The sequence below is a fragment of the Astatotilapia calliptera genome, chromosome 13 (genome assembly GCF_964374335.1).
Source record: "Astatotilapia calliptera chromosome 13, fAstCal68.1, whole genome shotgun sequence".
Lineage (NCBI taxonomy): Eukaryota > Metazoa > Chordata > Actinopteri > Cichliformes > Cichlidae > Astatotilapia > Astatotilapia calliptera.
The window spans coordinates 2,289,881-2,313,741 of record NC_137434.1 but is presented as its reverse complement, the minus strand read 5'-3'; the positions used below and the strand labels follow the sequence as shown (position 1 = coordinate 2,313,741).

General features: G+C 41.7%; 1 protein-coding gene across 7 annotated transcripts in view; it reads right to left on the bottom strand.

The window, feature by feature from the left end:
• Positions 1-23,861, bottom strand: part of ltbp1 (latent transforming growth factor beta binding protein 1) — a 135,958-nt gene that overhangs the window by 17,244 nt on the left and 94,853 nt on the right. For 3 of the 7 annotated variants that reach the window (XM_080287813.1, XM_080287814.1, XM_080287816.1), the window contains 9 exons: positions 23,219-23,241; positions 21,330-21,432; positions 17,446-17,532; positions 15,184-15,309; positions 13,185-13,304; positions 6,489-6,611; positions 3,901-4,026; positions 3,693-3,821; positions 886-1,014 (listed from right to left, as the gene is read on the bottom strand). In XM_080287813.1, the coding sequence (XP_080143939.1) occupies positions 886-1,014; positions 3,693-3,821; positions 3,901-4,026; positions 6,489-6,611; positions 13,185-13,304; positions 15,184-15,309; positions 17,446-17,532; positions 21,330-21,432; positions 23,219-23,241 (966 nt within the window). The remainder of the gene's footprint in view (positions 1-885; positions 1,015-3,692; positions 3,822-3,900; positions 4,027-6,488; positions 6,612-13,184; positions 13,305-15,183; positions 15,310-17,445; positions 17,533-21,329; positions 21,433-23,218; positions 23,242-23,861) is intronic. The other 4 variants (XM_026190477.2, XM_080287817.1, XM_026190474.2 and 1 more) reach the window with 3 other exon arrangements.

The window sequence follows — 23,861 nt, the reverse complement described above, 5'->3', positions numbered from 1 at the left end:
GGAAGCCAGAGAGGGGACACACATTCTGAATGGTTAGCGGTAAACCATCACCGTTGGTTTTTAAGGAGTGTGTGTGTGTGTGTGTGTGTGTGTGTGTGTGTGTGTGTGTGTGTGTGTGTGTGTGTGTGTGTGTGTGTGTGTGTGTGTGTGTGTGCGCGAGTCCATCTTTGCTAGCCACAGCACAGTGATGGTTTGGCAGGAAAGAGGAGGCAGCTGGCCGGACTGAAAGGGTGGGACCGAGCAGTAGTGCCAAAGGACAGACGAGAAGTGTGTTTAAGTGTGTATAAAGCACATACTGTACTTTGGTAGTTCTGCTACTGTATTTTATGTTTGCTGTGCATTGGGGTTTTTATGTACCTGTATGTGAATCTTTCTGCCAGGGTTATGATAGTGGAAGTCACCTTTAACAGTAACGAGTTTGGAGTTGCATGGGCCCAGTTAGTCCTGAGAAACAACCAGCACCCATCAACACTCATGTATTTCTCATTGTGAAACACAACTAAGGCCAATAAGGGCAAGTTTTCAGTGCAAAAACAAGCAAAATCATTTATGCAAAATCTTGGTAGAAATGTGGCGCATGGGCAAATCAAGGCCCCATTACATTTTGGTCACTTCTTTCAAAAATCTGTTGAGGTGCTCTTGTAGTAAATTTGTCAGTCAAATTTGTGTTCTTGAAGGTTTTTTTCTGTTCAGTGTCTCCTTTGTATTTTCGTGATCCTTTGTATTTGACATAGTCATTATGACATATTAAGATATCTAAATCAGTTGCACAGTTTTGGATGGCAGCTTCCCATCATAGCACGTTATTAATATACAACTTGCAATCAGTATCAGCTCTAAAAGCCTTATCGATTGATTGATATACACCAAAGCTCACACACTTACCCACACAGCCTTCGCCATCCCATGACTCCTGGTAGCCCTGCTCACAGAGGCATTGGTAAGAACCCAGTCCATTCTCACAGAAGCTGTGGGGGCCACATATTGTCTCATTGAGTCCACACTCATCAATATCTGAAAACCAAATAAACAACATCAATTTTTTATTTCTTTTTCGTGACTTTCTCCAGCCTTGACTCTACATCACTCCATAAAATATTATCTTTGCTTTCTGACATCTTACTGTAGAGGCAATCATCTCATTGCAGAACAACTCCATTGTAGTTTTATGAAAATCAAATATTTCTACAATGTTTGCACTCTGACACACACACACACACACACACACACACACACACACACACACACACACACTGGCTTCATAAAAGCAGACACCCAGACACTTGAGTCTGAGCCCCCTGCATAAATCATGAGGCAAGAAGCAACACATTTCCCTCCTAGTCTAGACAGCAGGCTCAACAGCTTCCGTCTTCCGTCCACTTTTTCTCTCATGTTTCTCTTTTCTCTCTGTTTTTCTATAAGACAGCAGAAGGCATTTAAACCTCATGACCACAGAGGCCATGACTCCTGCCCCGGTGCAGAAAGTATGAAAACATGAAAAAAATTCCTCAGAGACATGGAGTTATGGACACACATAAAGAGAGCATACTTAACAACAATGGCAGTAACACTTTGAACATTGTATGTAGTTCAGTGTTGATACTGAAGCAAAGACTGAGAAGCCCACTTTAATAAACAGTCATCTGAAAGTAATGACAGCTTTGGAATTGGCTGATCTACTGTAACTGAGCAAGAAACGCATATTACAAATGTAGGTGAACAAAGGAAAATATTTATTTAACCTTTTCTCAAGTTCACAAGTACCCACCTCTCAGTTAAAGCAGGGAATACACAATCCACAACATACAACAACAGCATGTCATCTTTCATTTATCGTGTCAGGGAGACCCTCTCGCTAACAGTAGAGTTGAACTATGCAACAAGATTCATCTGTACCAGAGGAAAATACTAAAATAGACAGACTTCTAAATTATTTAAAAAAATGTAAATGCAAAATTATTCAAATGTTTACAGAACAGAAGTTAGAGGGCAGACAAGATAAAAAAATAAGCTCAGGCAGTATTACTTATTGGAGTATAGCAGGGTAGAAGCTAACAACAGTGCATCAAGTCAAGTCGGTCCAGAAAAGTTCCAGAACGTTTCTTCACGGTTAAAAACTATTGAACGCTGAAACTAGCTCACTGAAGCACATAAAAGAAAGATAAGACTGCCACCTCATACATGACCTAGGGTCCATTAGATAGATTTTGGTTGAGTTGGACTGTAGAATGAAGGAAAAGCCATCCACATATGCTCAGCATATGTGGGAACTGTAGGACATGTGTTCTGTTTGGAAACTGTTGGAAAGCCTGCATTTGATGATCTCATGAAGCTGGTTCACAGACACACACACAATATGAAAAAAGAAATGAAAGCAAAACCATGTTTGATTTTAAATTTGGCCTTTAATGGCACTTCCTTACATACTTCTAGACCGCTCCTAGATCTGTTGCTACTTTTAGAATACTTCACAGAAGTCCTATTCTGAGCACATTTGCAATTTCACCATAGACCTCAAAGTTGGACATAAAGCAAAAACCATCTGCTGGGTCAAATTAAAACACAGTATCCAAGCACAAAGGTAAGGTCAGGAGCACAATTGGAAGTGTCCTCGTTGCTTTTTACCTCCAAATTTATCCCCTGCAAGCTGACTGTCAACAAAGAGTTCAAATGCAGATACAAATTGTGTCAAATGTATCTGCAGTTTGTGTCATTGCGCTACTTGCGAGCAGATCATGCACACAGTGATCCAAATGAAGCGCAGCAGTGTGGAGGTGCACACGGAGATGATCTTGATGGGTAGATTTTGAAATCATGAAACTCTGATTCCTACAGTGACTAGAATTTGTGTGTTATGCTGGCATGGTGTGGGTCCATGTACCATTTCTGTCCCGATGGGAGTGGCTTCTTCCAGGAAAACATGGCCCCCAACCAGAGGGCATGAGTGCTCACATGAAATGTAAGATGTAAATATTATTCTATGGCCTCTACAGTCACTGGATGTAGGACTAAAAACACCTTTGGGAGTGCTGTCCACCGCCATCACCAAAACACTAAATAAGGGGAATTTATCTTTACATTTTTTTTTATAATAAAAGTATTCGGGGGCGATTGTGGCTCAAGAGTTGGGAGTTCGCCTTGTAATCGGAAGGTTGCCGGTTCGAGCCCCGGCTTGGACAGCCTTGGTCGTTGTGTCCTTGGGCAAGACACTTCACCCACTGCCTACTGGTGGTGGTCAGAGGGCCCGGTGGCGCCAGTGTCCGGCAGCCTCGCCTCTGTCAGTGCGCCCCAGGGTGGCTGTGGCTACAATGTAGCTTGCCATCACCAATGTGTGTGTGAATGGGTGGATGACTGGATATGTAAAGCGCTTTGGGGTCCTTAGGGACTAGTAAAGCGCTATATAAATACAGGCCATTTACCATTTTTACCATTATTCATTCATCACATGCCATCAGCAGCCCAACACCTAAAACATTTAATTCTGGTAATTTGGGGAAGTATGGAGAATTTACATAGGAAAACTACACTTAAACATTTATATGGAAGATATTAGTCATGGTGAATGGACTGGTTCTACCTGGGCATTTAGAGCGCTTTATGCAACAATAATCACATTCATTAAACATCTGGTTGCTTGGAAACAGCATGTTTACATCGTATATGTGTGCCTTGTCAGTGCCATTGCATCTTACCATCACAGGATGGCATGTGGAGGCTAGCAGTGAATCCACTGTCGCACACACACAGATACGATCCTTCTGTGTTGAGACATTTGCCATGAGGGGAACACAGCTCTGTGTCGTCGGCACACTCATCGACATCTGCGAACACACAGCGTGAACAGAGTTTGTGTCATTCCATACAACGAGTCTACATCCTTTGTTTAAAGAAGCAGCTTACCACTGCAGATGGTGCCATTGATCTGCCGGTACCCCTGTGGGCAGGTACAGGTGTAGGAGCCCAGATTGTTGACGCACTCTCCCACTTCCTTACATGGCCTGACTTCCTCTGTGCACTCATTCACATCTAAAACATCAATAACACAACACAGGTTTTTTGATTAAAGTGATATGTTCTGATTATTTTGACAGATTTGATCAAATCCTTATTATACATCCGTCCCGACCCGGACAGCTTATCCCTGTCAAGGTCGTGGGGGGGAGGGTGGAGCCTACCCCAGCTACCACAGGGCAATAGGCAGATTACACCCTGGACAGGTTGCCAGTCTGTCACAGAGCTAACACATAGAGACAGACAACCATTCACACTCACGGGCAATTAAGAGTTACCAATAAACCTAACCCTACTGACTGCATGACTTTGGACTGTGGGAGGAAGCCAGAGACAACCCAGGCAAGCACGCAGAGAACATGCAAACTCCACACATAAAGACCACGGTGAGGCAACAGTGCTAATCACCGCACCACCGTGCTGCCCATTGTCTATTTGAATGTTGCAGCAGCAAGTGGTAGCAGAACGGTGAACAAGCTGCCCACAGGCCAGGGCAAGAACAAAACTTTCAGGTAAATAAATCATTGTAATGATGTCTTGATGCATTCTCAATCATCCAGGAAAGTAAATCTCCAAAAGTTGAATCTGTTCATCTGGACGTAGCGTTTTGTGGGAGAAATGTTTCGTCACTCATCCAAGTGACTTCTTCAGTCTCAGCTGACTGCAGGTTTCAATCTTATAAACAGTACATTTGCATGATGACTGAAACCAGCCCACTGAAGGAACAATGGGCTGGGAGGTCAGAGAGAAGGACAACCGCTGCCCAAGCGACCCCTGTAGTGATCCCATATGTGTCAGGAGTATCGGAGCAGTTGAGACACATTTTTTCTAAACACCGTGTCTCTGTGGCTTTTAAACCCCAAAACACGCTGCGCCAAAAATTGGTCCAGCCCAAGGATCGGGTCCCCCGACACAAACAGAGTAACATAGTGTACGCTGTTAAGTGCCAGGAGGATTGTCAGGATTTATACATCAGGGAAACCAAACAACCTCTGGCGAAGCGGATGGCACAACAGAGAAGAGCTACCTCGTCAGGCCAGTGGACACTCTTTCAAAGATGAGGATGTACACATCCTGGACAGGGAGGAACGCTGGTTTGAGCGCGGAGTCAAGGAGGCCATTTACGTGAAAAGGGAAAGACCATCTCTGAATCGAGGAGGGGGCTTAAGGGTACATCTTTCACCATCTTACAATGCTATGATTGCAGCCATTCACCAACTCTGTGAATGGTACTCATGGCCATTGATCAGTGGTCTTTGGTCAGTGGGTTTTGGTTAGTGGTTGTTGATCAATGGTCATGAGAATTTGCATATTAAGATTAAGGAAGTGACCTCCCAGCCCATTGTTCCTTCAGTGGGCTGGGTTCAGTCATTATGCAAATTTACTGTTTATAATATTTGGGGAAACCTGCAGTCAGCTGAGACTGAAGAAGTCACTTGAATGAGTGACGAAACATTTCTCCCACAAAACGCTACGTCCAACTTTTGGAGACATTGTGATGATGTGTTCTTCAGCCATGTTATGAGACATCGAAGACAGAGTAATTATACAAAGGATCTGAAATGCTGCCAGAAGGTGGCTGGATGTTCTATCACGACAATTTCCATGACCTACCAGCTCTTTCTGTCAAATCTGGACACCTGTGACTTCTATCGTTTCCCTAAAATGAAATTAAAGCTTAAAAGATACTTTTTCAACATGGTCTAGAAGAAGCACATGCACTAAAAGGTATCACTGCACAAAGCGTCGTCAAGGGTAACGGGGGTGAAGTTTTAATCAAAAAATCAAGTAAGTACTTGGTATAACAATTTTGACCTCTATGGATAGATTCTCCATGTATAACAACCCTGCAGTTGATGATTAATAAGTCGCCCATTCGGATATTGTTATGCTATAAAGGCTCCCTTGATTGACAGTTGTGGGTCACTAATTAGCAGACATTTATGCCTCCATGTTGCATCCATACAGTTTAAGGATTCAAGGCTAACTAAGCTTGCTACTGAAAACTGTATCCTCTGATCTCTACACCAACTTCTGCCTCAAAATAAAACATCAAATCAGATTCCAAAACTACAGTACTAATGCAGAATGCATATAGTTTCACCTTATTTATTCTCCCATGAAATGGAGGGAATATGTAACTGCTTCCATTTGTTTGTCTGTCTGATTGTTAGAGGTCCTCAAAATATCATATTTAAATTTTGTTATTATATCAGCTTGAGCTGATATATTTTTGGTGAAAATTGGGAGAAGGTCAAAAAATCAATAAAAACTTTATGTTACCCACCTGCATGCACAGATTGATATCTACAAACTTTGCAACAACATAGTAGGACTTTGGGGACCTCGGAAAAAAATCTGAAGAAACCATATTAAGCAATATAGCTTAATATCTTAAAAATCTACAGCTTATAGATGACAAAGATTTCAGCCATTTCTGCTCCAATTATATGGGTAAAGATAACAAAATATCATACCATCACACTGGTCTCCAGCTGGCGATAGTCTGAAGCCTGGCCCACACACACAGAAAAAGGAGCCTTCAGTATTCTGGCAGTGGCCTCTGACACAGACTCTCTGATCCTGGCACTCATCTATATCTGAAACAACACAAACAACAGGGTTAAACTTGCATGGATTTCTCACACAGCAGATGAACAGTGTGCTGAGGGGCTTCTCTCAATGAATAATTATTTAAGCAAACAAACTGGTTGAGACCGACTGTCTGCAGTGTTTCTTCACATACAGTGAAAACAGTGAGCGCACTGATTTATACAGGGAGTGCAGAATTATTAGGCAAGTTGTATTTTTGAGGAATAATTTTATTATTGAACAACAACCATGAACCCAAAAAACTCATTAATATCAAAGCTGAATGTTTGTGGAAGTGGTTTTTAGTTTGTTTTTAGTTTTAGCTATTTTAGGGGGATATCTGTGTGTGCAGGTGACTATTACTGTGCAGAATTATTAGGCAACTTAACAAAAAACAAATATATACCCATTTCAATTATTTATTTTTACCAGTGAAACCAATATAACATCTCCACATTCACAAATACACATTTCTGACATTCAAAAACAAAACAAAAACAAATCAGCGACCAATATAGCCACCTTTCTTTGCAAGGACACTCAAAAGCCTGCCATCCATGGATTCTGTCAGTGTTTTGATCTGTTCACCATCAACATTGCGTGCAGCAGCAACCACAGCCTCCCAGACACTGTTCAGAGAGGTGTACTGTTTTCCCTCCTTGTAAATCTCACATTTGATGATGGACCACAGGTTCTCAATGGGGTTCAGATCAGGTGAACAAGGAGGCCATGTCATTAGTTTTTCTTCTTTTATACCCTTTCTTGCCAGCCACGCTGTGGAGTACTTGGACGCGTGTGATGGAGCATTGTCCTGCATGAAAATCATGTTTTTCTTGAAGGATGCAGACTTCTTCCTGTACCACTGCTTGAAGAAGGTGTCTTCCAGAAACTGGCAGTATCAAATCAAATCAAATCAAATCACTTTTTATTGTCACATCACATGTGCAGGCACACTGGCACAGCACATGCGAGTGAAATTCTTGTGTGCGAGCCCCACAAGCAACAGAGATGTGCAAACACAACAACACAAACGAGCAAAATACAAGAATGGCCAACCTGAAACTAATAAATATATGTACAATATATAATAGTGTATGCATTTCTGGATGTGTATACTAAATATTTTCCTACGTGTGTGTGTGTGTGTGTGTGTGTGTATACACATTTTTACAAATTAAATAGTAAAAAAATAAAATAATAATAATAATAATAATAATAAAATATATAAAATATACAGAGTTGAATATGTGCAAAACAAGTGGCATTTATATACAGTGTGTAGTGCATAATGTTGAAGTTCCAGTAGTGAAGCTGAGGTGTCTATGACGTGTTCAGCAGTCTGATGGCCTGATGGAAGAAGCTGTCTCTCAGTCTGCTGGTTGGGGACCGGATGCTGCAGAACCTCCTTCCTGATGGAAGTAGTCTGAACAGTTTATGGCTGGGGTGACTGGAGTCCTTGATGATCCTCCCCGCTTTCCTCAGGCACCGCTTCCTGTAGATGTCTTGGAGGGAGGGAAGCTCACCTCCAATTATCCGCTCAGAGCACCGCACTACTCGCTGGAGAGCTTTGCGGTTGTAGGCGGTGCTGTTGCCATACCAGGTGGTGATGCATCCAGTGAGGATGCTCTCAATGGCACAGCAATAGAAGGTCCTGAGGATGCGGGGGCTCATGCCGAATCTTTTCAGTCTCCTGAGAAAGAAGAGGCGCTGCTGCGCCTTCTTTACTGTTTTGTTTGTGTGTACTGACCACGTAAGATCCTCAGCCAGATGTACACCAAGGAACCGGAAGCTGCTCACTCTCTCCACAGCAGCGCCGCTGATGGTGATGGGGGTGTGTACTTCTCTGCACCTCCGGAAGTCCACTATCAACTCCTTTGTCTTTGCGACGTTGAGGGTGAGATGGTTGTCTTGACACCAGTGGGTCAGGGCGCTGACCTCCTCCCTGTAAGCCGTCTCATCACCGTTGGTGATAAGACCCACCACTGTAGTGTCGTCCGCAAACTTCACAATGATGTTGGAGTTGTCAGTGGCTGTGCAGTCGTAGGTGTAGAGTGAGTACAGGAGAGGGCTCAGTACACACCCCTGTGGAGCACCAGTGTTCAGTGTGATGGGGGATGAGGTGATGCTGCCCAGTCTGACCACCTGGCGTCTGTCAGACAGGAAGCTAAGGATCCAGCTGCAGAGGGAGCTGCTCAGTCCTAGATCCTGCAGTTTCCTGTCCAGCTTCGAGGGAACGATGGTATTGAATGCTGAGCTGTAATCTACAAACAGCATTCTCACATACGTGTCTCTCTTCTCCAGGTGTGACAGGGCAGTGTGTAGTGTCAGGGCTATGGCATCATCAGTGGACCTGTTGTGGCGGTATGCAAACTGTAGAGGGTCCAGTGAGTCGGGTAGTGCAGAGCAGATGAAGTCCCTGACCAGCTTCTCGAAGCATTTGCTTACGATGGGGGTCAGGGCTACAGGTCGCCAGTCGTTCAATGAGGAGATGGTGGAGGATTTGGGTACAGGGACGATGGTGGCCATTTTGAAGCAGGCTGGGACTACAGACAGAGAGAGGGAAAGGTTTAGATCCTCACACAGAGAGGCCGTGGTCTGCGGTGTGCTGGTTTTCCCTCTAAAGTCTGTGATCGTGTTTAGTCCCTGCCACATACTCCGAGGGTTGTCAAACTGTTGCTCCACCCTGTCCCTGTACTCACGTTTGGCTGCTTTGATCGTCTTCCGGAGTTGGTAATGTGCGTGTTTGTAGTCCGATGTGTTCGCGGAGGCAAAGGCGGTGTTCCGTGCCGCGCGAACATCTCCGTTAATCCAGGGTTTTTGATTTGGGAAGGATTTGACTGTTCTGGATGGGACGACATCTTCCACGCATTTCCTGATAAATCCACAGACTGAGTCTGTGTATTCATCAATGTCTCTGGCGGCCACGTGAAACATTTCCCAGTCCGCGTGATCAAAACAGTCCCGCAGCGCAGACTCCGATTGGTCCGTCCAACAGTGCACCGCCCTCCGGGTTGGAGCTTCCTGTTTCAGCTTCTGCCTGTAGGCGGGCAGGAGCAGGATGGAGCGGTGATCTGATTGGCCGAATGGGGCGCGGGGGAGGGCTTTGTACGCATCCCGGAAAGAGGTGTAACAGTGGTCGAGTTGCCGGTTTCCATGTGTGTTGAAAAGGATGTGTTGGTGGAGTTTGGGTGAGACTTTCTTCAGGTTTCCCTTATTAAAGTCTCCGGCTGTGATAAACGCTGCCTCTGGGTGTGCGGTTTCCTCGCTGCTGATCGCGCTGTACAGTTCCCTGAGTGCTCGGTCAGTGTCGGCTTGTGGGGGAATGTAAACAGCCGTAATAATCACTGCTGTAAATTCCCTCGGTAGCCAGAATGGCCGGCACTTAATCATCAGGTACTCCAGGTCCGGTGAGCAGAAGGATTTGACTGGGTGCACGTTCGCATAATCACACCAGCTGTTGTTGAGCATGAAACACACACCACCGCCTCTGCTTTTCCCAGTAAGATCCTGTGACCTGTCCGCGCGGTGCACAGAGAACCCCGGCAGTTGTATTGCGGAGTCCGGTACTTTGTCCGATAGCCAGGTTTCTGTGAGGCAGATCACGCAGCAGTCCCGCATCTCTCGCTGGAATGAGATCCGTGCCCGAAGCTCGCACAGCTTGTTCTCCAGAGACTGCACATTAGCCAGTAATAAACTGGGTAACGGTGGTCTGTAAGTGCGCCGTCTCAGTCGAACCAGAACGCCAGATCTTCTCCCTCTGCGTCGCCGTTTGCGGCCTCCAGGGCCAGAGAACAAAGGCGTCTCAGGTGAGATGAATGGGGGGTCTGCAAACGGAGCGTCCGTGTTGCAAAACTTGAACTCCGGAAAGTTATAAGAAAGACCGTCTTTTATGTCCAGTAAGGTTTGTCGGTCGTACACAAGGAGACATGTGCTGCTCGTGAAAAAATAAAGGAAAAGTAAAATTAAACACAGAAGAAAGCCGTTGCTTGGGGGAGCTCGCGACGAGGCTGCCATACTCGGCGCCAGTAGGACTGGGAGTTGAGCTTGACTCCATCCTCAACCCGAAAAGGCCCCACAAGCTCCTCTTTGATGATACCAGCCCAAACCAGTACTCCACCTCCACCTTGCTGGCGTCTGAGTGGGACTGGAGCTCTCTGCCCTTTACCAATCCAGCCACGGGCCCATCCATCTGGCCCATCAAGACTCACTCTCATTTCATCAGTCCATAAAACCTTAGAAAAACCAGTCTTGAGATATTTCTTGGCCCAGTCTTGACGTTTCAGCTTGTGCGTCTTGTTCAGTGGTGGTCGTCTTTCAGCCTTTCTTACCTTGGCCATGTCTCTGAGTATTGCACACCTTGTGCTTTTGGGCACTCCAGTGATGTTGCAGCTCTGAAATATGGCCAAACTGGTGGCAAGTGGCATCTTGGCAGCTGCACGCTTGACTTTTCTCAGTTCATGGGCAGTTATTTTGCACCTTGGTTTTTCCACACGCTTCTTGCGACCCTGTTGACTATTTTGAATGAAACGCTTGATTGTTCGATGATCACGCTTCAGAAGCTTTGCAATTTTGAGACTGCTGCATCCCTCTGCAAGATATCTCACTATTTTTGACTTTTCTGAGCCTGTCAAGTCCTTCTTTTGACCCATTTTGCCAAAGGAAAGGACGTTGCCTAATAATTATGCACACCTGATATAGGGTGTTGATGTCATTAGACCACACCCCTTCTCATTACAGAGATGCACATCACCTAATATGCTTAATTGGTAGTAGGCTTTCGAGCCTCTACAGCTTGGAGTAAGACAACATGCATGAAGAGGATGATGTGGACAAAATACTCATTTGCCTAATAATTCTGCACTCCCTGTAGTGTGAGTGTTACACTAAACTTATCTGAACACTGGAACAAACACAGGCACAGTATTGGGAGTGGCCTATTATAACTAATGCATTGTTATACAATGGAAGCACGGCTTTAAATTATTAAATATGATTTTAATCATTTTTATTTACGAAAATGTCATCATTGGTTGATAAGCAGGTAATGACATCTAAATCATGCAAGCACTGGCCAAACCTAATGCATGATTAGAGGGTAAAACCTCTTTTAATGGCTCTTCTGACTGTATTTTTATAGACTTTTGGTGACCACCACAGACTAGTGCCCACCAGCTAAATCATTGTCGGTTTAAGTAAGTCGGTCTGAGTCAGATTCCATTCCAGGCTCTTCAGCATTCTGAAGCATAATGCCCAAGAAGTCAGGAATCAGCACACAAGTCCTTAATGATTATGCTCAACCGTATCTCGAAAACATCCTCCCATCATCCCGGCCGAGAACGTTGCTCTCACACTGCAGGTTCACTTGTGGTTCCTAGAGATGTATAATGGGAGGCAGAGCCAACAGCCATCAGGCCCTGTCTTGTGGAAACAGCTACCAGTTTGAGCTCAGGGGACAGACACCTTCTTTACTTTAACGTTGACTTCATACTTTCTTTTTTGATAAAGGGCTGTCTGTGGCTCAGTCTGTTAAAAGACCTCCCATGATGCACTCAGCACTCCCCTCTTTTCACTCCTGTTATTTATATATAATTTTCACTGTTGCCTTTCATGTCATTAACTTTCGTTTATTCTCTCCTGTAGTCCAAAAATGCCCTCGAACTCATGGACACACACACACATAATCTAGTTGATGTGAGTTTGGCAGTCACATGCAAACACTTGTGGCATGGTTTATTAACTTCTATGAAGGATTCTGCTGCACAGCCTAATTCTTTTCTCTCGCTGCTACCACCATTCTCTGTTGTGGCTTGGCTTGGCTGACATGGTGTGTCAAAACTTCACAGCTAACCTCGAGTCGCATTGGATACAGGAGTGGCAAAGTGCTAAAAGAGTAGAGATGGGCACACCTTTTGTGCCTGCTAGAAATAATAGCATTACCAGGAAAGCATGGGGAAATGTTGTGTATTCTTTGGCATGGTTTGCAATTTTATTTCTTGACTGGTACAGGTGTACAACTTTGCATCTGTTTCCTGGGTTGATCCCTTAATGTTTTGACCGCCAGACATACGCACCATGAGGTTAAGGGTTATCCTGAAAAATATAAGTGTTCTCTAGGCCATTAATGGCTTATACTGGAAGTTGGCGCACACAACGGTTTCCTGTTGGTTTTCTGATGATCATAGAGATTTTCATGCATCGCCAAGCTTTGCTAGCAACCAAGTGCAATATTTTAACTATGTGATCAGATGATTAAAAGAAATTTGTTAAAAATGAAAAATCAGAAACAGATGAAAACCTCCCTTGGTCTTTCTCCATGTGTTTTCAGGCAGTCACTGTAACTGTAACTCCTCCAGTCCATGATTGTGCGCCAGGCTCAAAGTAACACAACCTTTACTCTGCACTGATCAGCAACCTAGGTACAACTCAGACTTGTATTAATGCTGCACTAATATCATACATGTATTATATTACACACTGTTTAGTTTAGGCACATTATTAATTAAAACTGATTTAAAGGAGCCTTGCACTGCAGTAAGGTCCAAATACAGAGACATGTACATGTTAACAGTGTAAGGACCTACCCACACACTGGCCTCCTTGACCCAAGAAGCCAGACGGACAGGAGCCGCAGCTATAGCTACCAGGCTCATTGTAGCAGATACCAGAAGGACACACTAGCCTGTTTTCACATTCATCGACATCTGAGAACACACAAATAAGCTGTCACAACAAACATGTTCAAAAACAGTCATTCAGTATTCACTCTTCTTTTAGCTCTAGCTTTAGTCTCTACCAGCGCTCTCTGGCTCTGTAGCTGCTGAATCCTTCTCTGCATGTCTGTCTGTGGTTTGGCAGACATTCATCAGCTTCACTGTAAACAGCTGAGTCCATAAAGAGCAACATTTCTAAAGCTGGTTCAACAAAACTCAATTTTTTCCACATTACCAGCTGTTTTTCAAAGAAAAAGCATTAAAAAGCAGACAGACAGAAACTGTTTAACACTCAGAGTTCTAAGTCATCACAGGTGACACACCTAATGTTAGATTTTTGTGAAAGACAAAACTGACCTGGTAGAGACTAAAAACAACGCTAAAAGACTGCAACAAGGATCTCACGCTTGGGCAGTATCAATATCACAGGGCATTTAAAAATCACAACAAATACATTTTGTTAAAAAACAAACAAAAACATCTCCCTTAGAACAGAGTTGAGGGTGGTTGTTGCAATGTAAAAAGTACCCGTGTACAAAAGTTCACCAGTCAAATATGCATCGTAGGAAATTTTATACACCGCGGTGTCACGATTTTTACTAGAACATCTAAAACCAATACTCCTGTTTTTGTCTGCTTTGCATCAATCTTGTTAATAGACACTATGGTTGCAAACCCACATGCATATAAACCTCTCAAAGAAGTCATAATCTGATCCACGAGCCTCTGCAGCTAAGCAGAAGAGATTTTATGGAGAAATCATCATCACGCCTGTTTGCCCTCTGAGCCCTAATTCAATATCATTTTGGTGGGTGGGGAGAGCTGCATTGAAACGGCAGGAAACCACGTAATGACAGTGCATCATATTCATATCCCAATAAGGCCGATGAGCCGGGAGGAGGGTGGCGCTGATGTCGGTAACAGTGTGGTTGTTGGTCTCATCCGAGATTCCACCAGCTTAGAATTCCATTAGAATGCACTTGTTAGTTTGACCAATGCCAGATGTTATAGATGTGCACAGCATAAATACTGTCCTAGTGCCTGATTTACTTTGACTGTAAATGTTCCTCCATGTCTCACGTTTATTCCAGAACAGGATACAGCATATGGTGAATACGTTTTAAATATTTATTTGCTCTGGGGCTCCAGCCTAACAAACATATTAGTCTATAATAAATTATAGTCTAGGTTCTTAGCTCACTGACTATATTAACAAGTAGGCAGTAAGTCAGAGTAACTAAGAAGTAAGAACATAATTCATGATAACTCACAAACTTCTCTTCAGTCAAACGTACTGGTCCCTGAACTAAGATTCTTGGGTCTTGGGTCCAATCCAGCAAACCCACGCAGTGCCTACGGCTTTTAACGCAGTGGTTCTAAAACGTTTCCTTTTTTTATGCCCTAACTCGGACGCCAAAAAAAAGCTCACACTCTACACAAAAAAACTCAGGAAAAAATACAATTGTTATAAAGAAAGTAAATAAAATTTTCTAATGTGTTTGCCTTTATTCCACTAATAATTAACTTCCTTTTTCTGACAGAAGCTGGTGGAAAGATGCTGATTTGTTAGACTGTATCTAAGTCCCATGAACATTCAGACCTCATGGCTGTCTGTGATGAGGATTAAACCTTCGGACAGTAAATGAGGAAGCTGGAAACAGGTCACAAGGGAAAAAAAGAGTGCTTTAAGTTGAGAAAACAGCCATTTGCTGTTCATGTCTTTTGGACATGGGCCATTCATTTCACCTATCATATCTCAACTGCAGGACACTGATTCCATGAGCTTTGCTAAAATCATGTTGCTTTTGCTCGCACTACACATGGCGTACAAAGCTTGTTTAACTTCAACTCTGACCAATACATTCCTTACCTATGCAGGTGGTTTGGGTCTCATCCAGGTGGTATCCTTCATCACAGTGGCAGATATAGCTCTCAGCTGTGTTGTAACAAATCCCGTGGCCGCAAATATAAGGGTTGATCTGGCACTCATCTACCTCTGGGCCAGAAGAGAAACAGGAGAGCACTAATGTAGCAGCACTTTTAAGAGCTAATAATGGGTCCCATAAGTTACTATAAAGAGCTGCAAGGAACCACAGCCTACCATTAATGTACCACAAGTTAACAGCTTAATAAAAAAGCATCACAAGTTCACATAATCTACCACAAAGTAGCCGAAAGCAACTGACTGCGGAGCAGGTGACGGAATTAAAACCATATCAAACCAGACAAAGTGTTTTATTACTGGCAGTTATTCTCAGCATATTGTGAAGAAGGTCAAATAAATACCTTTTAGTACTTTGCAGTTATCCTTGTGAGCTGCTTTTCATAGTAAATCCTTTTTAGTTCATTAGTAAATGATTCGAGATGTGAGTTTGCACCACAGCAAACATCTTTGACAGTTAGCGATGTAGTTATTTTCCAACTGGGAAAGCTAAGATGTAGATTAGTTCTGCGCTAACAAGTGTTACTGGACATCAGGCAACCGTTCGAGAAGTTTCTCCAAGTTCTAAGAAGACTCTATGGACAACAACATACACACTATATATAACACGGAGTGCATCCACAAAGTGCGGAGACACATGCAGTCAGAAGTATTTGGACAGTGAAGCAATTTTGCTTCAAACAAAAGAAATCAAGATCTGATTGCAGAACTTCAGCAACATTAAACACTTTTGGAATTCCAGTCCTTTTTTTCAAAAACCTGCAAAAATCTGACTGTAGTACTAAACACAATTCTTATATTTAAAACAATTTTAACTCGTCAGTTACTTTTGAGCCTCAGAAAATGGAATATGTATAAAATGGCTGAAAGGTATAAATATTTTTCACCTGAATCACATTTATCAGATACATTTGCCTCTTCATAGATTCGTCTATATTTTAATTCTATGTACAATTTGAAAAAAAAATATAAATTTATTCTCTCAATGACTTCATGAAGTCTGGAGCCTTTCCAGCACACTTGGAACATAAAGTTCTTGGAGAAAGTCTTTTTCAAACTTTAATCTTTTAGTTCAGCATTTCACTCAATTTGAGGGAAACGTCCCCGCGCAGAACCTGTGGAACTACATAATTAAACTTCATGGGAGAAGATGATTCCTTATTTAGATAAAGAAATTGGAGTCAAGACAGATGAGCCTAGAGAAGACTTTTTAAGTAATATTTTAATTACTGCCACTCTAAGGTGGAGAGCGAAGCATCAATTAATACTAGGATTTCTTTGAGCAGTCTTGCAGAGAAGATTTGGTGAGTTTATCATGGGCACAACCCACATATATAACTCTGCTGCTCATTTTCCTTACAAACGCGGCACTGCTTCAGAGGAAATAAACAGGCTTTCAACAGTATAGGATTAATTGCCAGTAATAATTGTTACAATAAAGAAATAATCGACCCAACACAAGTTTCCTTACTTTCTGTGCTAAGTTTAGTTAGGCTAAAGGAATGCTTGGCTCAACACAGCTCTGACTTTCTGCCAGCCTGGCCACTGTGCTGAAGAGAACCCTGGGGTTTTCTTATTTTCTTCAATCAGTATAATAAGATGTCTCTGTAGATTTATGGATTGCATTTGGATTGCATCCAGGTTAAATGAAAATCTACTGAGACACTTTGTGCTCTAGCTTATGGGTTATCTACATTAAGGTCCATATTTGGGAATTGTACCAGGGAGTCAAACACTGGGCTTTCTTTGTCAGGGGAGCTGACGTACGTCAACCTGCCAGTACAAAAATTGAACAGCAACATTTAAAAGCAAGATTTAAAAATCTAGTTGGTTTTGGTATGACGAGTAACCTTCAGTAATAGTAATAAATCACACAGCAATAGTACATTCAAGTAGTTGTAAAAAGCATGATAATATATTAAGTAATCCAAATACGTTACAAAATACACTTTGGGGCATGTATTCTGTAACCTGTAGTGGAATACATTTTAAAAAGTAATCTTCCCAACATTGTTTGCAAATTACTCGAATCTTTCCTAAATTGAAATGGTTCATCTCTTACGAGGTAGACACCAACTAGCATTTACACAATTACAAAAAGCTGGTGCGAAGAAAAAGAGAAAACAGAAAAAACACACAAAAGAACAAAAAAAGTTTGCAAAGAAAGAGTGAAGAATGTTTCAGCCCTACCTGCTGCCTGAGTAGGTGCGATGTCCTGGCCTGCATTAGTTGGAAGAATCTCTACTGGTGCAGGAGGAGAAATCCTCTCAACCACTTCTGTTGAACCAAAAAAGAAAACCACAACACAAGCCATTAGTTCTAGTATGTATGTAGTTTATTCTTAATTCATTCTATTTCAACATATTCATTTTAAAAACATTCACAATTTACTTATAGCTTAACACTGAACTGTAATTAACTGTTAAACTAGACTGCCAGACTGGTGTGTCTAAGCAACAGAACACCAAAATCATATAGCAAAGTGGTACCTTGGGTTTGTATAAGAGTCTTCACAGATGGACATGCGACAGACAAAATATAATTCTCATTGTTTGGCAAGGAAAGACAATGCAGTTTACAGCAACTTTGGGTGTATTCATACAAAGCTGAAGTTATAATGAGAGGTCACAGAGGACCAGACCAAATCACACCCACAGATATGCACAGACCTCAGTATGATAGCAATGCTTAGAAATGCAACTCTGAATGCATATCTCTAATCCGATGGTTAAGACCACAGGCACTGGGGAAAACAGTTTGGAGACTGCTCCACAACATGTGTAATCAATAATCAAATGCAATCTCCTTGTAATTGAAATGGTCCCTTCAAAGATGGGAACCAAATCTAAGATGACTCACAGTCAATTGTTGTCTTTAAAACACCTTTAAGAGTGTGAGAAAAGAGAGACACAACAATTGTTAAGACTGAGGCAGTCTGCGATCAGTTTTAATTACACGGGGTCAAGTTGGCAGTGCTCTGCATGCAATAAAATCATGATTAACTCTAAAAAAGTTAGATTTGTTGTTGTCTGTTGCAAATCTGGTGCTGTCTACATTAGAGGTATACAGGTGGATCACAAACAATCTACACATCAGGCACAGACTGGGCCGGAAGTAAACACGGTAAATTTATATACTTTATACATTTATAAATAAACAGATACAACTAGTTAATTTCATTAATGGCCAGCACTGTACCAACAGCAGTGCAGATTTGCAGCTCAAAAATCAGGGAGTGAGTAATGTACTGACAGAATAAAACAGTGTAAGCATAGTTGCATTGCTCTCTGAAGACAGCATGGTAGCTCAGCTCAATCAGGCTGAAGATCAATATGTTTATGACCTAAGGGTGAATGGTTATGTTAAAATTACTCTAGATGTTTGTGGACCTCACAAATGAGTCTAAAACCTATCACAATCCCATTAATGCATGCATTTTGACAGGCATGTGTTTTGTAATAGCACCAATCAAACCAAATAAATGAATGAAAGACACGAATGTTGATATGAAATGTTTACAATGAGTACAAATGTGACTAAAACCCTGAAACACTTTAACCCACTCGGCTCACAGTAAAAAAGAGCACGAGACGCATCGTCTTATCATCTCAGGATTCTCCTTCTCCCTCCCTCTCATAGTCCATTAAGTTTATTTCAAGTCTGTTTCATTTCAATAAATGCCAGGATTACTGTGGAAAAGCAAAATGTGAAGCTCTAAACAGTGAAAAGACTTAGCCAACATTCTGGCACTGCGCTCACAACGTCCCTCCTGTTTAAATAAATCAACACTGGTAGCAGCAACCATCACACACGTCTTGCAAAACAAGAGATGCTCTTCAGTGTTGATAATCTGTCTGCTTTCATAAATTAGACGGTGCTTAATTGCAAACTTTCCCCAATCTATTTGAGAGTGAGTGCAGTCAGTCGGACAGAGAAACGTTGCCTCCAATGTGGCGACCTGCAAAAAAGTGGCTGCCCAGAGGTTGATGGTACAGCACCCTCAACCATTGGGCAACTGCTTTTTGTTGCAAGACGACTTTGTTTCAAGTACTCGTATTTGGCCCCAGACAGCCAAAAAATTCTGTGCAATCACTTGCCAACCATTTTTTTCCCCTGGTTGCATGGAGGTTGTCATCCTGCTTCTACTCGTGTGTGACTGACACCTAGAAAAAGAGAGATGGGGGAACCACCAGTGGCAGGAAATACAACACTAGAGTGACTAGATTATCCACACTAGGTAACATATAAGGACAATGGAAAGGATAATATCACCTGATCTTATATTCTGCACAAATGTACTGAAGCTTTTGGTACAAACATCATGAATGACAGAATTTGATTTTTTTTTTTTTTTTTTTACTAACAGAAAGGGCTCCTGCACAGGCACATTTATTTTTTTGTCATAACCATCACTCATCACCTCAACCTGCTCCTGCAAAAATGTGATCATATGACCTCAACTGTTACCACTTCTTAATGTCCCAGGGAGTACCTTTGGCAAGAAGTTTAACAGGTTTAGAAAGGACAGCCTTGTGACTTTACAGAAGAGAAATTTCAGAAAACAAACAATTATTCTTGGTAAAAAGGCAGTAAACCCAGCAAAATTTACAATCAATATTACATTATAATGATTACTGCAGGCCAATACAAAAAATAAATAACCCACCCCCAACGAGCTTCTGTGGCCTACCCTCCCTGTGGAGGTATTCGATCATCATCATCTGAACAACTCTCATGTCAGCTGTCTTATACGTGGTTGTGGTTGTGTGCAGTGAAGTGCACCGAGACAGTATTCAAACGGTACAGTTTTTGAATAGTAATTAACTCAAACTTGAAATATTCCAAATAACTTACTGGTATTTATGAGATATAAGCAAAAAAAAGAAAAGATTTTAATTATTCACTTTGTATAATGAATATACAGTATACGGACAAAAATACTAGTCCAACTACACATGTGCCATGTACCTCAGCACTTAACCATCCTACTCTGTTCCTATATGGCTTTATGGCTAATTTGCTATGGTTCCTAAATAATTTCCAACAGCTCCGTCTATACTCTTTTACTTTACCCTATGATGCAAAACATATAGTTTCAACATTTTATGAGCATGAATTATAAAGGAAATTTACAGTAATGCTATATATATATATATATATATATATATATATATATATATATATATATATATATATATATATATATATATATATATATATATATATATATATATATATATATATATAGCCTTATTAAGGGTTTGCTGTAGACTTTGTGACAAGATGCTACTGAAGAGCATGCTGTCAGATGTAGCCCTTGCTTGTAACATGTGGTTTAAAAAACTTCTGATATTGATGGTAAAAATGTACAAGTTGTGCCATCAAAATAGGACTTTACTCACCAATCGGTGACATTTCCGTCGCTACAACAAAACTACAGTACAATAAAACCTGTGTGCAGTTAAGACTAACAAAGTGATCTAATACTGGGTTTAGATGAGGCAATATCAAACTGATGATGCCTATCCATACCATAAATAGACATCAGGGACATAACTGATGGTTTATTTTGTGTAATCTGTGGATACCAGATGACTCGAGCAGATTGTAAGATAATGTGCTGTTAGCACTGATCTTCTGTGCCCTTCTTTTAAATTCTTACTACCTCGGTCTTATCCCTCTGTGCATCCACAGCACAGAGAATATTTTTAAAAAACAACAACAACTCACTTTTAATGTTCTGTTTGTAGGCTTTTTGGAACCCAGTACAATTAGTACCATACATACTGCTTGGGATACCACTTTGTTTCCAGTAATTACCTAGTACCTCTTTTACAGTGATATTGTGTGTTGTGAAAAACAACAAGCTATATTTATATATATATAACATATCATTGTCATGTCAATAACAAGTTTTAAAATGACTCAGTAATCACCCTCACTGAAACAGCACTCTTTTCAGACCACTGGATCATATTAAACCCAAGGATTAAAAATCGCTTTGTCTGAGCCCATCATAAGCTCGATGAGCTGAGTCTGAAACTGCTTTGAAGTTTAAAGGGCAAAGCAGGAACCTGGGTAAGGTGCCTCCATCTTGATAGTGGAAACACCCGGAGATAGCTGGGGCTGGATAGGTTCAACTACTGGACTAATGCTACCCACAGGAATTACCAGCTCCTTCAATGAAAAGACACAGACAACACCAAAGACATAAAATCAACATAGCACTGTATACATATACTGCTCAAAAATATTAAAGGAACACTTCAGCGTATATAATCAAGTCAATTAACCTTGGGATATTGATCTGGTGGTTAATCAGTTTCAGCTACTTTGGCATTAATGACTTTAACTACAGGCGCACTAGAGGGGCAACAACGAAACCAACCACAAAACAGGAATGGTTTTACAACTGGAGGCCACTGACATTCATCTATTCTGACTGTTTTTTCATTTGCCTAGGGTCAGTGTCACTACCAGTAGCACAAATAGTCCGACTCCTCCAGGATGGAACATCAATACAATGCTGGACGGTTTGCAGTGTTTCCTAGCACAGTCTCAAGAGCACAGAGGAGGCCCCAGGAGACAGGCAGTTATTCTAGGAGAGCTGGACAGGGCCATAGAAGGTCCTTAACCCATCAGCAGGACCGGTATTTGCTCTTTTGTGCAAGGAGGAACAGAGCTCTACAAAATGATTTGTGTGAATGTCTCTGACAAAACAATCAGAACAATCAGACTTATGAGGATGGACTGAGGGTCTGACATCCTCTAGTGTGTCCTGTTTTCACTCCCCGACACCATGGGGTGAGACTAAAGGGTTGGCATTTGCCATAGAATACCAGAAAGTACAGTTCTAATACCAGTGAACTCTAATATCAGTGAACCAGTGAAAGGGTTATATCCAGATTAACCCTGAGCGTATGTGACAGGAGAAGCCATAGAGAATGTTATGCTGCCTGTAACATCATTCAGAATCACTGGTTTGGCTGTGGGTTAGTGATGTCCATGGAGTCATATCCATGAAGGAACGCACAGGCCCCTACATGCTAGGCAACAGCACCCTGACTGCCATTAGGTAATGGGATAAAAATCCCTCCTGGTGCACGACAATGCCCGGCCTCATGTGGCAAGAGCAGAAATTGATACCATAGACTGGCCTTGAGTTCCAGTCTTGCCTGACCTAAATCCAATAGAACACCTCTGGGAGATGATCTTTCTGTCAGGCCGATAGCATCAGCCTGTGCCTTAGACTGTTCAGTAGCTCAGTGATATCCTGATATCCTGAAATCACCTGTTATCTCATTAGGAGCATCGAGTACCACTTCAAATTGTTCAAATGAAATGTTGGCAAAACGGATTAGCCTGCCACATCCTTCTTTCACGTTGATTATGGAGGGTGTCTTTGAATTAAGTTCTCTGTCATTTTCATTTGCATCAAACAATGTGGCATCCTTTCATTCCTAACACATTACCCAGTCCATATCTGTATTGATATCCGGCAAGACTTTTCCCCCACTGAGCTCTGATGTGTTTTCAAAGTGTTCCTTTATTTTTTTGGAGCAGTGCATCTTTAGCCAAGACTCATCATTTAAGCCTCCTACTACTTACGTCATGCAATGCAGGTACTGTGCTGAGAAGCAGATTAGCATTTAGCTTGCATGGCAACTGGCTGCAATTTAATCACAGAGCAAGAATAAACAGCTTGGCAAAAGGGAGCTAGAAAAGCGTGGAGTATCCAGATCTGGGGCCATGTCAAAGATTTCAGTCTGGTTCTTAAAGTCACATCAAAGATGTAGAAATTGACTTGCTGTTCAACTGACCAGCCAAAGTCATGCAGCAATGTTGCTGATTTCATGCAAATGTGGTTTTGAAACTCTTTTGAAGGTAAGTGTATTTGCTAAGCGTATGCAGGCAAACTGCTTTTGCATTTTCACTCTAAAGAGTGAAAAGGTACCAAACCTACCTGCTCTGGTGAACTGGTTGCTACTGACCAAAAAAAAAAATACAAACAAAAACTTTGAGTGAAGGTTTGTGATAATGTAGCGTAGCTCAAACTTTTTTTTTTAAATGTCATCTGACATTTTAAAAAAAAGTAAAAAAAAAAAACTGATTAGCTTGAGTGTCTTAAATCTTTAAGACACTCAAGCTAATCAGTCAAAAACTGTTTTGACATCATAAACACTGAATACCTTCAGACTTTGCTTACTGCTTATTAGCTGTTGAAATGTAAATTCTTACCAATACTGCAAGAAAAGTAACAATTGCTTCCCCAATCACAGCATTTTGGTAACACTTTATATGAACAACACACGTATTCAGCATTAGTACGGTATTAGTTAATACTTTATTCATTAATTATAAAGCTATATGCACCTTATTTATTCTCCTTGTCATCCATCATCATCTGTCGGTCAGAAATTCACAAGAATTGTTACTTTTCTTGCAGTATTGGTAAGAATTTACAGCATTTCAACACCTAATAGGTCTTCATACAAATTATGTTCAAGGTCACATAATCACAAGAATTCCCCTTATCCAGAACAAGATTCTTCTTATTACCCTTCAAAAATAAGGCAATTGTTTTATGTGAAAAGCCTCAATTTCAT